We start from the raw sequence: 15,639 nt of genomic DNA on the forward strand, positions 1-15,639 counted from the left end.
TTTTTTTAACATGGTGATTAGATTAATAAGTCAACACATCATATCTCACTCAGGCATTTAGGTATAGCCTGACTCGAAAGTGTTTTAATGCACTACTAATTAGCCCCTCAGAGCCCCCCAACAGTAGCAGAGCTTAGCAATGGTAAATGAGATGTAGATAATGGAGTGCAATGCTTTGTTTTCACACATTCTATTAATACATCTCCCATGCACGCTGCTTCATTTAGCCAATGACTGATACAACTGTAATGTACCAATAGAGGTGTAATGTAACAATCTGCTGTGTGTTGTTGTGGCCATAGAGATATGTTATTATAGTGTTGTGTTTAATGATATGGTTGTCCTCCAGATGAGATGTCCCCAGGCATTCCCAGCCAGAAGAGAGACCTGACAGAGCAGCCTGAACTACGGCCCTTCTCCAAACCTGAGCTAGCACTGACACAGAGCTTCAAACTCCTCAACTCAGACGACTGGTGAGCTTTATTCTTCAGTTGGATCCCTATTGGCTGACGCTTTATCAACTGCAAATCTTCCTGGGGTCCAACTGAACCCCACCTCCCGCATTTAAAGTAACTGTCCAGTGTTTCCGGATGTCTATGAAATATGGCTAATAATTAATTACAATGAGTCAAATAATTTTTCTTCACAAAAATTGTAATTAAGGGTGTTTAAAAAAACAGCTTTTCTGTGTTGGAATGGTGTAGGCATACCCCAACAACAGAGCGGCATGGCTGCGATTCTGAATTTTCTGAAACCCAATTTTTTGTAAATAAATACACTACGCGACCAAAAGTATATGGACACCTGCTCATTGAACATCTCATTCCAAAATCATGGGCCTCCTAACAGCCTCCAGTATTCTGGAAGGCTTTCCACTAGATGTTGGAACATTGCTGCGGGGACTTGCTTCCATTCAGCCACAAGAGCATTACTGAGGTTGGGCAATGATGTTGGGTGATTAGACCTGGCTCGTTGTCGGCAGTCCAATTCATCCCAAAGGTGTTCGATGGGGTTGAGGTCAGGGCTCTGTGCAGACCAGTCAAGTACTTCAACACTGATCTCAAGAAACCATTTCTGTATGGACCTCGCTTTGTGCACAGGGGCATTGTCATGCTGAAACAGGAAAGGGACTCCCCCAAACTGTTGCCACAAAGTTGGAAGCACAGAATCGTCTAGTATGTCATTGTATGCTGTAGCGTTAACATTTCCCTTCACTGGAACTAAAGGGCCTAGCCCGAACCATGAAAAACAGGCCCGCAGGTAGCATTCTCCTGGCATCCGCCAAACCCAGAATTGTCCGTTAGACTGCCAGATGGTGAAGCGTGATTCATCACTCCAGAGAATGCGTTTCCTCTACTGCAGTCCAATGGCGGCGGGCTTTACACCCCTTTTGCCAACACTTGCCAATTGCACGTTGGTGATCTTAGTCTTGTTTGCATCTGCTCGGCCATGGAAACCCATTTCATGAAGATCCCGACAAACAATTATTGTGCTGACTTTGCTTCTAGAGGCGTTTGGAACTCGTTAATAACTGTTGGAACCGAGGTCATACGATTTTTACTCAGCACTCGGCGGTCCCATTCTGTAAACTTGTGTGGCCTACCACTTTGCTGCTGAGCCGTTGTTGCTCCTAGACGTTTCCACATCACAATAACAGCACTTACAGTTGACCGGGGTAGCTCTAGCAGGGCAGAAATTTGACGCACTGACTTGTTGGAAAGGTGGCATCCTATGACGGTGCCATGTTGAAAGTCACTGTGCTCTTCAGTAAGGCCATTATAGTGTAAATGTTTGTTTATGGAGATTGCATGGCTGTGTGCTAGATTTTATACACCTGTCAGCAACGGGTGTGGCTGAAATAGCCAGATCCACTAATTTGAAGGGGTGTCCACATACTTTTCTATATAGTGTATATAGGGATTTCTGCACATTTTTTTTATTTACATTTTTTATGTAACCTTTATTTAACTAGGCAAGTCAGATTAAGAACAAATTCTTATTTACAATGACGGCCAAAACCGGCGCCGCCCTATGGGACTCCCAATCAAGGCCGGATGTGATACAGCCTGGATTCGAACCAGGGAATGTAGTAACGCCTCTAGCAAAGAAATACAGACCTCTGCGCCACTCGGAAGGATCCCGAGGACCCTGCAGGATCCGCTACCGCTTCCTCCTCCTTTTAGCTGCTGCTCAGTGCTCCGCTGCTGCGTAAACACGAAAGACAGTTTGAACACACGTAGTTCTTTGTTGTAACAGTAATCTATTGCAAACATAAGCACCACATAACATGCAGTGTAGCGGTTTCATGTTATTTTTTCAGGTGAGTTAGCCTATATGCAGCTATTTAGGCAAGCTATATGTATGCAGCATATCAAACAAGCAAGACACAGACAGGCAGTCAACATTGATTTAATGTGCAAACATTGGCTATTGGGAGGCAGACAGGCAGTCAATGTCATAGTGTTCTTTATTCAGCAACTCTGGCCATATGGCAGAAACGCTGATAGATTTGCCCCAATGCAATGTGTAGACTGCGTCTTGCTTGTGCTACAGTAATATCTGTTACAGCAGACAGAAGGTTGTAGCCTTCATAATATATTTTTTAAATGTTCTTTCAAATCGCTGCAGTTTGAGTTTTTAAGTGTTTTCTCTCCAAATTATGCTTTGGCCAGAAATACGAGTATAGGACGAGTCAACAACATTATTTGGGTATGAGTTAACATAATATTTACTTTTCACTGGACTTTTCATTTGTAACTGGACAGTTACTTTAACCAGATGCTATACTTCAACATTGTCTAGTAAGACCCTATGTCAAAAGTCAATGTATGACTGTTCTATGCATATAAGCAATGGATTGGATTTACAAAATGTATATTTCTCTATTTTTGATTGAAGGGAGAAGAAGATTGAGGGCCTGACCTTTCTCCGTGGTCTGACGCAGTACCATTCAGACATACTTCTTAACAGGCTGCATGACGTCTGTCTCGCACTCATCCAAGAGGTACGACCACGACTCCTCATTCTTTTAGTCTTGTATAAATGTTCACGTGAAACGGCAGTCCATTGTCCTGGGGACCTTCATCCAATCCCCTTCTAATCATAATCTCTGCCTCAATCAATTCAATACAGGGTGGTTCTTGTAGACTTTAGCCCTCAATGATTGATTTTCCTATGTCCTGATTAGGACATTTGACCATTCATTTGACCATCCTTCCTCAGATGTCTGATTATATTTTTTTTTATCTAACTGATTTAATGATATCATCTGAGTGTATTGCTCCTCAGGTGAGGAACCTTCGTTCGGGTGTGTCCCGTGTTGCGGTTGGGGTAATGGGTGAGCTGTACACTGCTCTGCAGAAGGGCATGGACCAGGAGCTGGAGGGCACAGCCAAGGCTCTGCTGCAGAAAGCTGGGGAGTCCAACGCCTTCATCAGACAGGATGTGGATGAAGCGTTGGACAGCATGGTGCAACATTGCACCCCGACACGCAGCCTGAATGCTCTGCTCACCAGCGGCCTCAGGTCAGACACACTCACAAGAGAGCACTTTTAGCAGTTCTTTACCTGAATTAGGGCTACATGCTTTGCGTGTAGACATTACATTTTTATCATGCTTGTATCTTATCATTAAAATAGGTCATTAGGCTTTATTTTCTATGTGGCGCTGACCACATCCCTGATATTGTCTCTTGTGAACAGTCACCTGAACTCTGTGGTGAGGAAGTGCGCGGGTCATCACATGGCCAACCTGATGGAGAACATTGGTGCTGCCCGCCTGCTGTCTGGAGTGAAAGACCTCACCGACCGAATACTACCTGCCGTCACCAAGCTGGCACAAGACTCCTCCCAGGAAGCTAGGTAGGGAGGGAATTCTGTTCAATACCAATGAGTGTTTGTTTTAATAGTAGCAGGTGTGTCTGTTATCAATAGAGTGAGTGACATTGTTTGACTCTGAGGCTGTTCTGCTCCTCAGGTACCAGGGGCGCCGGATGCTCTTATTTCTATCACTGCACAGTGATTTCGATAAGATGTTGGAGAAATATATCCCTGCCAAAGACCTGGCTCCCATCAGAGACACTGTCTTCACACTGAAGACTAAGGTACAGAACACTGTCTCCACACTGAACACTAAGGTACAGCACACTGTCTCCACACTGAACACTAAGGTTCAGAACACTGTTTAACTGAGAAGGTGTGTGGGACTGTTATGAGTCATTCCTGTCTATTTTAGTCTCCCCTTGCTGGGGACTTGCGTTTTGAGACAAGACACTGTTACTGTAAGAAAGCAGCAGTTTAGACAGGAAACGCCACATTCGTTTAACCATTTATTAGAAAAGACGACAATAAATGCAGTACATTAGTCTTTGCGTTAGGCTCTGCTCCTTCATGGCAGCTATACCAATGCCAAGGAATACTATACCAATGCCTCTGACTGTACAAAAGCAGAGCCCAAACAAGTGGAGGCTGGGGAGAGTGGTGGGAAAGCAGAAAACAGAAATGAATGGCGAGTAACGTGTTACAGCAATGGCATATCACCAAGAACACCAGCACATGGCACTGGGCAGCAGCCATCAGAATGTGTGTGCAGAACCCGGTCAACTAAATAAACCGCCATATTAAGGTAGCGTGATGAATCTAATTGCTGCAATATCAGCTGATGCTATCAGTTGGGGTTCCTGTATGAACCTGCTGCACTTAATTTACAGTACCGGTCAAAAGTTTGGACACACCTACTCATTCCAGGGTTTTCCTTAATTTGTACTATTTTCTACATTGTAGAATAATAGAGAATACATCAAAACTATGAAATGACACATATGGAATCATGTAGTAACCAAAAAAGTGTTAAACATATCAAAACATATTTAATATTTGAGATTCTTCAAAGAAGCCACCTTATGCCTTTTTATTTATACTTTTTTTTAACCTTTATTTAACTTCATATGGATCAACTTCCGATGAAATTGCAGAGCGCGAAATTCAAATTAAATTACTATAAATATTTAACTTTCATGAAATCACAAGTGCAATACATCAAAAATAAAGCTTAACTTGTTGTTAATCCAGCCGCCGCCGCCGTGTCAGATTTCAAAAAGGCTTTACCGCGAAAGCAAACCATGCGATTATCTGAGGACAGCGCTCAGCACACATAACATTACAAACAGTTAGCAGCCAAGTAGATTAGTCACGAAAGTCAGAAATGGCAATACAATTAATCGCTTACCTTTGATGATCTTCGTATGCTTGCACTCACAAGACTCCCAGTTACACAATAAATGTTTGTTTTGTTCAATAAAGTCCCTCTTTATATCCAAAAACCTCAATTTTGTTGCCGCGTTTTGTTCAGTAATCCAATGGCTCAAATGCGGTCACAACTGACAGACGAAAATTTCAAATAGTATCCGTAAAGTTCGTAGAAACATGTCAAACAATGTTTCCAATCAATCCTCAGGTTGTTTTTAGCCTAAATAATCGATAATATTTCAGCCGGACAATAACGTTGTCAATATAAAAGAAAAACAAGAAAGGCACGCTCTCGGTCGTGTGCAGTAACCAGCTCTGGGGTCACCCCAGGGTCCACTCACTCAATGTGGTCATTCTCCCTTATGTTTCAGAATAAAAGCCTGAAACAATGACTAAAGACTGTTCACAACTAGTGGAAGCCATAGGGAACGGAATCTGGGTCCTATCCCTTTAAATGGTGGATAGGCTTTCATTGGCAAAACAGCCATTTCAAAATAATGGCACTTCCTGGATGGATTTTCCTCAAGTTTTCGCCTGCCATATCAGTTCTGTTATACTCACAGACATTATTTTAACAGTTTTGGAAACTTTAGAGTGTTTTCTATCCAAATTTACCAATTATATGCATATATAGCTTCTGATCCTGAGTAGCAGGCAGTTTACTTTGGGCATGCTTTTCATCCAAAATTCCGAATGCTGCCCCCTATCCTAAAAAAGTTAACCAGGTAGGCCAGTTGAGAGCAAGTTTTCATTTACAACTGCGACCTAGCCAAGATAAAGCAAAGCAGTGCGACAAAAACAACACCACAGAGTTACACATAAACAAACGTACAGTCAATAACACAATCAAAAAATCTATGTACAGTGTGTGCAAATGTAGAAGAGTAGGGAGGTAAGGCAATAGATTCCATGGGGGCGAAATAATTACAATTTAGCATTAACACTGGAGTGATAGATATGCAAGTTGAGATACTGGGGTGCAAAAGAGCAAGAGGATAAGTAACAATATGGGGATGAGGTAGTTGGGTGTGCTATTTACAGATTGGCTGTGTACATGTATAGTGATCAATAAGCTGCTCTGACAGCTGATGCTTATAGTTAGAGAGGGAAATATAAGTCTCCAGCTTCAGTGATTTTTGCAATTAGTTACAGTCATTGGCAGCAGAGAACTGGAAGGAAAGGCGGCCAAATAAGTGTTGGCTTTGGGGATGATCAGTGAAATATACCTGCTGGAGCGCGTGCTACAGGTGGATGTTGCTATGGTGACCAGTGAGCTGAGATAAGGCGGGGCTTTACCTAGCATAGATTAATAGATGACCTGGAGCCAGTGGGTTTGGCGACAGATATGTAGTGAGGGCCAGCCAACGAGAGCATACAGGTCGCAGGGGTGAGTAGTATATGGAGCTTTGGTGACAAAACGGATGGCATTGTGATAGACTACATCCAGTTTGCTGAGTAGAGTGTTGGAGGCTATTTTGTAAATGACATTGCCGAAGTCAAGGATCAGTAGGATAGTCCATTTATGAGGGTATCTTTGGCAGCATGAGTGAAGGAGGCTTTGTTGCGAAATAGGAAGCCGATTCTAGATTTGATTTTGGGTTGGAGATGCTTAATAATGTGAGTCTGGAAGGAGAGTTTACAGTCTAACCAGACACCTAGGTATTTGTAGTTGTCCGCATATTCTAAGTTGTGAGTAGAGTAGTGATGCTAGTCAGGCGGGAGGGTGCGGGGCAGTAATCGGTTGAAGAGCATGCACTTAGTTTTACTTGCATTTAAAAGCAGTTGGAGGTCACGGAAGGAGTGTTGTATGGCATTGAGGCACGTTTGGAGGTTTGTTAGCACAGTGTCCAAAGAAGTGCCAGATGTATACAGAATGGTGTCGTCTGCGTAGAGGTGGATCAGAGAATCACCAGCAGCAAGAGCAACATCATTGATATTTACAGAGAAAAGAGTCAGCCTGAGAATTGATATCTGTGGCACCCCCATAGAGACTGCCAGAGGTCCGGACAACAGGCCCTCCGATTTGACACACTGAACTCTGTCTGAGAAGTAGTTGGTGAACCAGGCGAGGCAGTCATTTGAGAAGCAAAGGCTATTGAGTCTGACGATAAGAATGCGGTGATTGACAGAGTCGAAAGCCTTGGCTAGGTCGATGAAGACGGCTGCACAGTACTGTCTTTTATCGATGGCAGTTATGATATCGTTTAGGACCTTGAGCGTGGCTGAGGTGCACCCATGACCAGCTCGGAAACCAGATTGCATAGTGGAGAAGGTATGGTGGGATTCGAAATGGTCTGTGATCTGTTTGTTAACTTGGCTTTCGAAGATTTTAGAAAGGCAGGGCAGGATGGATATAGGTCTAAACAGTTTGGGTCTAGAGTGTCTCCCCCTTTGAAGAGGTGGATGTCCGCGGCAGCTTTCCAATCTTTAGTGATCTCGGATGATACGAAAGAGAGGTTGAATAGACTAGTAATAGGGGTTGCAACAATTTTGCCGGATACTTTTAGAAAGAGATGGTCCAGATTGTCTAGCCCAGCTGATTTGTAGGGATCCAGATTTTGCAGCTCTTTCAGAACATCAGCTGTCTGGATTTGGGTGAAGGTGGAGTGGGGGGGCTTGGGAAAGTTGCTGCAGGGGGTGCTGAGATGTTGGCCGGGGTAGTGGTAAACAGGTGGAAAGCATGGACAGCCGTAGAAAAATGCTTATTGAAATGAACGATTATCGTAGATTTATCGGTCGTGACAATGTTTCCTATCCTCAGTGCAGTGGGCAGCTGGGAGGAGGTGCTCTTTTTCTCCATGGACTTTACAGTGTCCCAAAACTTTTTGGAATTAGCGCTACAGGAGGCAAATTTCTGTTTGAAAAAGCTAGGCTTAGCTTTCCAAACTGACTGAGTATATTGGTTTCTGACTTCCCTGAAAAGTTGCATATCACGGAGGCTATTCATTGCTAATGCAGAACGCCACAGGATGTTGTTGTGCTTGTCAAAGCCAGTCAAGTCTGGGGTGAACCAAGGGCTATATCTGTTCTTAGTTCTATTTTTTTTTAATGGGACATGTTTATTTAAGTGAGGAAAGCACTTTTAAAGAGCAACCAGGCATCCTCTACTGACAGGATGAGGTCAATATCCTTCCAGGATACCCAGGCCAGGTTGATTACCTGCTTGCTGAAGTGTTTTAGGGAGTGCTTGACAGTGATGAGGGGTGGTCGTTTGATCGCGCACCTATTACGCACGCAGGCAATGAGGCAATGATCGGTGAGATCAGGTTGAAGACAGCAGAGGTGTATTTAGAGGGCAAGTTGGTCAGGACCATATCTACGAGGGTGCTAATGGTTACAGATTTAGGGTTGTACCTGGTTGGTTCCTTGATAATTTGTTTGAGTTTGAGGACATCTAGCTTAGATTGTAGGACCGACGGGGTGTTAAGCATGTCCCAGTTTAGGTCACCTAACAGTACGAACTCTGAAGATAGATGGGAGGAAATCAATCCACATATGGTGTCCAGGACACAGCTGGGGGCTGAAGGGGGTCTATAACAAGCAGCAATGGTGAGAGACTTGTTTCTGGGAACGGTGGATTTTTAAAAGTAGAAGCTTGAATTGTTTGGGCACAGACCTGGATAGTATGACAGAACTCTGCAGTAGATTACAACTCCGCCCCCTTTGGCAGCTCTATCTTGTCGGAAAATGTTATAGTTAGGGATGGAAATTTCTGGATTTTTGGTGGCCTTGCTAAGCAAGGATTCAGACACGGCTAGGACATCCGGGTTGGTGCAGTGTGCTAAAGCAGTGAATAAAACAAACTTAGGGAGGAGGCTTCTAATGTTAAAGCTGCCTTAAATGACAGCTTTGCACACTCTTAGCATTTTATCGACCTGCTTCAAGAGCTGGAATGCATTTCAGTTAACAGGTGTGCCTTGTTAATTTGTGGAATTGCTTCTTAATGCATTTGAGCCAATCATTTGTGTTGTGACAAGGTAGAGATGGTATACAGAAGATAGCCCTATTTGGTAAAAGACCAAGTCCATATTATGGCAAGAACAGCTCAAATAAGCAAAGAGAATCGATAATCCATTATTACTTTAAGACATGAAGGTCAGTCAATGCGGAACATTTCAAGTGCAGTCGCAAAAAAACATCAAGCGCTATAATGAAACTGTCTCTCATGAGGACTGCCACAGGAAAGGAAGACCCAGAGTTACCTCTGTGGCAGAGGATAAGTTCATTAGAGTTACGAGCTTCAGATTACAGCCCAAATAAATGCTTTACAGAGTTCAGTAACAGACACATCTCACCATCAACTGTTCAGAGGAGACTGTGTGAAACAGGCCTTCATTGTCAAATTGCTGCATAGAAACCACTACTAAAGGACACCAATAGAAGAAGAGACTTGCTTGGGCCAAGAAACACTAGCAATGGACATTAGACCAGTGGAAATATGTCTTTGTCTTTGTGAGACGCAGAGTAGGTGAACGGATGATCTCCGCATGTGTGGTTCCCACCGTGAAGCATGGAGGAGGAGGTGTGATGGTGTGGGGGTGCTTTGCTGGTGACACTGTCTGTGATTTATTTCGAATTCAAGGCACACTTAACCAGCATGGCTAGCACAGCATTCTGCAGCGATACGCCATCCCATCTGGTTTGCACACATAATTTGTTTTTCAACAGGACAATGACCCAACACACCTCCAGGCTGTGTAAAGGCTATTTGACCAAGAAGAAGAGTGATGGAGTGCTGCATCAAATGACCTGGCCTCCACAATCACCCGACCTCAACCCAATTGAGATGGTTTGGGATGATTTGGACCGCAGAGTGAAGGAAAAGAAGCCAACGAGTTCTCAGCATATGTGGGAACTCCTTCAAGACTGTTGGAAAAGCATTCCAGTTGAAGTTGGTTGAGAGAATGCCAAGAGTGTGCAAAGCTGTCATCAAAGCAAAGGGTGGCTACTTTGAAGAATCTAACATCTAAAATATATTTTGATTTGTTTAACACTTTTTGGTTACTACATGATTACATATGTGTTATTTCATAGTTTTGATGTCTTCACTGTTATTCTACAATGTAGAAAATAGTAATAAAAAAAATTATACATTGAATGAGTAGGTGTCCAAACTTTTGACTGGTACTGTACATTTGTGTGATCTATGAGTTACGTGTGTTAATGTGTTCTGCAGGGCCTGGGAGAGATGCCCCAGGACACCCCGTCAGCCAGGGGCCGGCGTTCCCACCCTGGCAGTGGGACAGTGAGGGCCTCATCTCTCAACAGGGAACCACTCAAAGTGGTCAACAGGTGGGAAAACGCAGCACCAACTGAAACATGTAGCACTTTCCATACTATCCCTGAATTTAGTCTCTCTTCAAGTCAACATCTCTTATATACTGAACTGTTATGATTGAAGCCATGGCTAGCCTTGCTGTTTGTTTTTGCATTAGCACAGTTTGTGTCAATGAATGCAGAGTTTGTTCATGTGTGTATCCATCAGTATGAACTCCGTCTCCATATCTTACCTACTGTTTGTGTATCTGCAGGCAGTATGGGCAGTACAACGGAAGACCTCAAGCTCACAGCATTGCAGACAAGATTGAGTACATCAAGCAGCTCACAGCCCTGCTGGGTTCAAAGGACTTTAGAGAGCGCATCAAGGGCATCGACCAGCTAATGGTGGACTGTGAGCACAACCCCAACATGGTCATCAGCAGTATCTTTCCGGTAACTGATGTCAGCTGAACAAAACTGGATATTTTTTTGCCTCATATACCCTAACATCCTAAAGGCCGAAATCCTCTGACTATCACAAAAAATACTAGCTATACATTTTATTGACGAAATCAACCATGCAAAGTACCATAGATAAAATGGCCTGTGTAAGCAGGTCATAGTTGAATCTGTAGTAATGCTTCTCTCATCTCTCTGTCCTTCTCACAGGTGTTTGATGCCTTTAAGGCCAGACTGCAGGAGTCCAACAGTAAGGTCAACCTGTACGCTCTAGAGTCTCTGCAGAAGATTGTCACTGTGATGAAGGATAACCTTGCCCAGGTAATCTACATCCTGGTCCCAGCCATCGTGGACAATCACCTCAACTCCAAGAACAACGCTATCTACACTGCTGCTATTGGAGCCATCCACACACTCATCCAAAACCTGGGTGGGTGTCTGATGATGTTTCCCATCACATCATCTGGTTTGAGGCTTGAACGTAGCTTGACTTTTTGTTGCTTGACTTTGTTCACAGATAACGCTCTCCTCCTCCAGCCCTTCTGCACCAAGGCCCAGTTCCTGAGTGGTAAGGCTAAGGTGGATCTCATAGAGAAGGTTGCAGGTATGTTCACTGAAACAGTTTGCTTGAGATATTCCCTTCAGTACCTAAGTTACATAGATGACACTTTGTAAACTTCATTTGGCTTTTAACATTTTGATTAGGATCTGAGTTGACAAAAGCTCTTAAGCAACAGTGCACTGGCAACTGTCTTTCTTTCCTGTCACCCAAAGAGTCTTTAGCCTCTTAAAAGGAGGGATAAACATATGTCAGGCCCATATGCTCTCAGCATTTCATAAGTTCCTTGTTACAACATGTTTGAACTCTGCCAGCTGACTCCTCATCCTCCAACCTCCCTCCTCTGGTCTGTCTTTCAGATCTGGTGATAGAATTATATCCCCGTAAGCCCCAGGTGGTGGAACAGAAGGCATTACCCCTGCTGTGGCACCTCCTGGGCACATCCAGCCACAGTGGCACTGTCCACGGCCGGGGTGGCAGCGTGCGGGGAGCCACCTCCAACCTGTGCCAAGCCCTCTACACCCACATGGGGCCTGGGCTGGCAGAATTCGCCGCTTCCCAGTCTGCCAACGTCCACAAGAGCCTCAACGAGCTCATGAGGACCCTCTCCTACCCCTGAGGGCCCTTCAGAAAACACAACCTTCAAAACACAATCACCCCCCCCCCCCCCCTAGACAGAACAACAGAAACACTGACCTTCCTTAAAGACAGAGATGTTCTACATTTCTGATAGTGCCTGCACTTTTTTAACGTTACAGAGTATAGAAAGTCCTTAAGATGAGAGCCCTTAAATCAACCCTCTTCTCAGCAAGCTATGGTGTCTTTTAATAAAGGAGCACAGGCAGACAGAGACTTCAGCTGTTGGCATCAGGTCTTACACTCTCAACAACCTGCTCTCTTTGCACTTTGAAGATGTCGCTCACTATCATGATAGTTGTCGTCATGAATATGGCTTGGTATGTATCGTCATATGATTGTTGCTGTTGTTGTTTTTTATGAATCTTATTGTACGCATTTCGGAGACAACATTATGAAGAATGTACATTTGAAATGCACAAAAAGGAAACGGGACCTGAAGATGTATATTTTAGCTGTTTCTTTTGATGTGAAATTTCTAAGATGTCTTATACGGTTGTTTAAAAGATTTGTCAGAGTGAAGATTAATGATTTCAAATATTTTGTATAGCTCAAATATGTGATTGCACAGTATTAGCCTAATCTGTATGCTGTACGATGTTGCGGTATATAATGTATCTATTGTATATGGTTTGTAAATCTTATTGTAACAATTTGTTGATGAAGTGGTGTTCTGGCATGTCTTAGCTTTTTACTTTTTGCTTGACCAAAATGTACTGACGTGATCAAAAAATATATTTATATTATTGTTAAGGATATATATATATATATATATGTATATATATGTATATACAGTGGCGCAAAAAAGTATTTGGTCAGCCACCAATTGTGCAAGTTCTCCCACTTAAAAATATGAGAGAGGCCTGTAATTTTCATCATAGGTACACTTCAACTATGACAGACAAAATTAGAAAATAAAATCCAGAAAATCACATTGTAGAATTTTTAATGAATTTATTTGCAAATGATGGTGGAAAATAAGTATTTGGTCAATAACAAAAGTTTATCTCAATACTTTGTTATATACCCTTTGTTGGCAATGACAGAGGTCAAACGTTTTCTGTAAGTCTTCACAAGGTTTTCACACACTGTTGCTGGTATTTTGGCCCATTCCTCCATGCGGATCTCCTCTAGAGCAGTGACGTTTTGGGGCTGTTGCTGGGCAACACGGACTTTCAACTGCCTCCAAAGATTTTCTATGGGGTTGAGTTCTGGAGACTGGCAAGGCCACTCCAGGACCTTGAAATGCTTCTTACGAAGCCACTCCTTCGTTGCCCGGGCGGTGTGTTTGGGATCATTGTCATGCTGAAAGACCCAGCCACGTTTCATCTTCAATGCCCTTGCTGATGGAAGGAGGTTTTCACTCAAAATCTCACGATACATGGCCCCATTCATTCTTTCCTTTACACGGATCAGTCGTCCTGGTCCCTTTGCAGAAAAACAGCCCCAAATCATGTTGTTTCCACCCCCATGATTCACAGTAGGTATGGTGCTCTTTGGATGCAACTCTGCATTCTTTGTCCTCCAAACACAACGAGTTGAGTTTTTACCAAAAAGTTATATTTTGGTTTCATCTGACCATATGACATTCTCCCAATCTTCTTCTGGATCATCCAAATGCTCTCTAGCAAACTTCAGACGGGCCTGGACATGTACTGGCTTAAGCAGGGGGACATGTCTGGTACTGCAGGATTTGAGTCCCTGGCAGCGTAGTGTGTTACTGATGGTAGGCTTTGTTACTTTGGTCTCAGCTCTCTGCAGGTCATTCACTAGGTCCCCCCGTGTGGTTCTGTGATTTTTGCTCACCGTTGTGATCATTTTGACCCCACGGGGTGAGATCTTGCGTGGAGCCCCAGATCGAGGGAGATTATCAGTGGTCTTGTATGTCTTCCATTTCCTAATAATTGCTCCAACAGTTGATTTCTTCAAACAAAGCTGCTTACCTATTGCAGATTCAATCTTCCCAGCCTGGTGCAGGTCTACAATTTTGTTTCTGGTGTCCTTTGACAGCTCTTTGGTCTTGGCCATAGTGGAGTTTGGAGTGTGACTGTTTGAGGTTGTGGACAGGTGTCTTTTATACTGATAACAAGTTCAAACAGGTGCCATTAATACAGGTAACGAGTGGAGGACAGAGGAGCCTCTTAAAGAAGAAGTTACAGGTCTGTGAGAGCCAGAAATCTTGCTTGTTTGTAGGTGACCAAATACTTATTTTCCACCATAATTTGCAAATAAATTAATTAAAAAATCCTACAATGTGATTTTCTGGATTTTCTTTCTTATTTTGTCTGTCATGGTTGAAGTGTACCTATGATGAAAATTACAGGCCTCTTTCATCTTTTTAAGTGGGAGAACTTGCACAATTGGTGACTGACTAAATACTTTTTTGCCCCACTGTGTGTATATGTATGTGTGTACACTGATGCCTAGCTCAACTTTGGGTGTAAACCAATTATACTGTCTGAGTGTAACATTGAAACAATTTATCTTTAAACTAACGACTATTACAGAGACGGTGAAGCCCAGGTCTGTGATTCTGTTTCAGTATAGTGCCAGTCTTAACGTAACCTTTCACTATTCTATGTTTAAATTATATTGAAATTGTTTGTTAACGAGATGAAAGACCGACTGATATTTAAAGTGTTTATTTCTATAAACTATATGCTTTGTTTTTTTATTTATGTACTTTATTGCTTCACATCTTTGTTGTAAAGATAACTTTCCTATGCTATCATTGTAATGCCTCAGCTCAGTGTGGTTGGCCTTGTTGCCTGGTATCGCCTAAAGGGGGAAAAGATGTGTGCTCCTGGTCTTTAATGTCTTGAGGAAGAGGGGGCTGTAAGGTAAGGATCTATTTCCAATTAGTTGGATTAGACATGCAAGATTGAGCGGTTATTAAACAAGACAACTGTCACTGATTTACACGATTTGCTTTTATTTACATGTAAATAAATACAAAAATTAGTTTAGTTACATGACAAATAATAGCAAAGCAAAAGATTGTAGAAAATGTCAAGTTCCTTGAGAAGCTAGTTCTCATTGACATACAGCTCCAGTCAAATGTTTGGACACCTACTCATTCCAGAGTTTTTCATAAATGTTACCATTTTGTGAAGACATCAAAACAGAAATAACACATTGAATCATTTGGAAACCAAAAAAGTGTTAAACAAATCAAAATAAATGTTATATTTGAGATTCTTCAAAGTAGCCACCCGTTGCCTTGATGACAGCTCTGCACACTTGCATTCTCTCAACCAGCTGGTATACAGAAGATATCCCTATTTAGTAAAAGTCCATATTATGACAAGAACGTCAGTCAATGAGGAAAATTTCAAAAACTTTGAAAGTTTCTTCAAGTGCAATCGCAAAAACAATCAAGCGCTTTGATGTAACTGGCTCTCATGAGGACCGCCACAAGAAAGGAAGACCCAGAGTTACCTCTGCTGCAGAGGAGAAGTTCATTAGAGTTACCAGCATCAG

General features: G+C 42.8%; 1 protein-coding gene and 1 long non-coding RNA gene across 3 annotated transcripts in view; both read left to right on the top strand.

Moving 5' to 3' along the window:
* The window catches only part of LOC139375280 (TOG array regulator of axonemal microtubules protein 1-like), a 37,343-nt gene extending 24,462 nt beyond the window's left edge, over positions 1-12,881 (top strand). For both annotated transcript variants that reach the window (XM_071116900.1, XM_071116901.1), the window contains 10 exons: positions 350-473; positions 2,899-3,004; positions 3,289-3,524; positions 3,702-3,860; positions 3,976-4,102; positions 10,423-10,538; positions 10,778-10,958; positions 11,175-11,394; positions 11,482-11,568; positions 11,883-12,881. In XM_071116900.1, the coding sequence (XP_070973001.1) occupies positions 350-473; positions 2,899-3,004; positions 3,289-3,524; positions 3,702-3,860; positions 3,976-4,102; positions 10,423-10,538; positions 10,778-10,958; positions 11,175-11,394; positions 11,482-11,568; positions 11,883-12,142 (1,616 nt within the window). In that variant the 3' untranslated portion in view covers positions 12,143-12,881. The remainder of the gene's footprint in view (positions 1-349; positions 474-2,898; positions 3,005-3,288; positions 3,525-3,701; positions 3,861-3,975; positions 4,103-10,422; positions 10,539-10,777; positions 10,959-11,174; positions 11,395-11,481; positions 11,569-11,882) is intronic.
* Positions 12,882-13,125: 244 nt separating this feature from the next.
* On the top strand, positions 13,126-14,813 carry LOC139374287 (uncharacterized). The gene is made up of 2 exons (XR_011627657.1): positions 13,126-13,362; positions 13,516-14,813. It is a non-coding gene; the product is annotated as an uncharacterized lncRNA (long non-coding RNA).
* Positions 14,814-15,639: the final 826 nt, after the last annotated feature.

The sequence above is a fragment of the Oncorhynchus clarkii genome, chromosome 19 (genome assembly GCF_045791955.1).
Source record: "Oncorhynchus clarkii lewisi isolate Uvic-CL-2024 chromosome 19, UVic_Ocla_1.0, whole genome shotgun sequence".
NCBI lineage: Eukaryota > Metazoa > Chordata > Actinopteri > Salmoniformes > Salmonidae > Oncorhynchus > Oncorhynchus clarkii.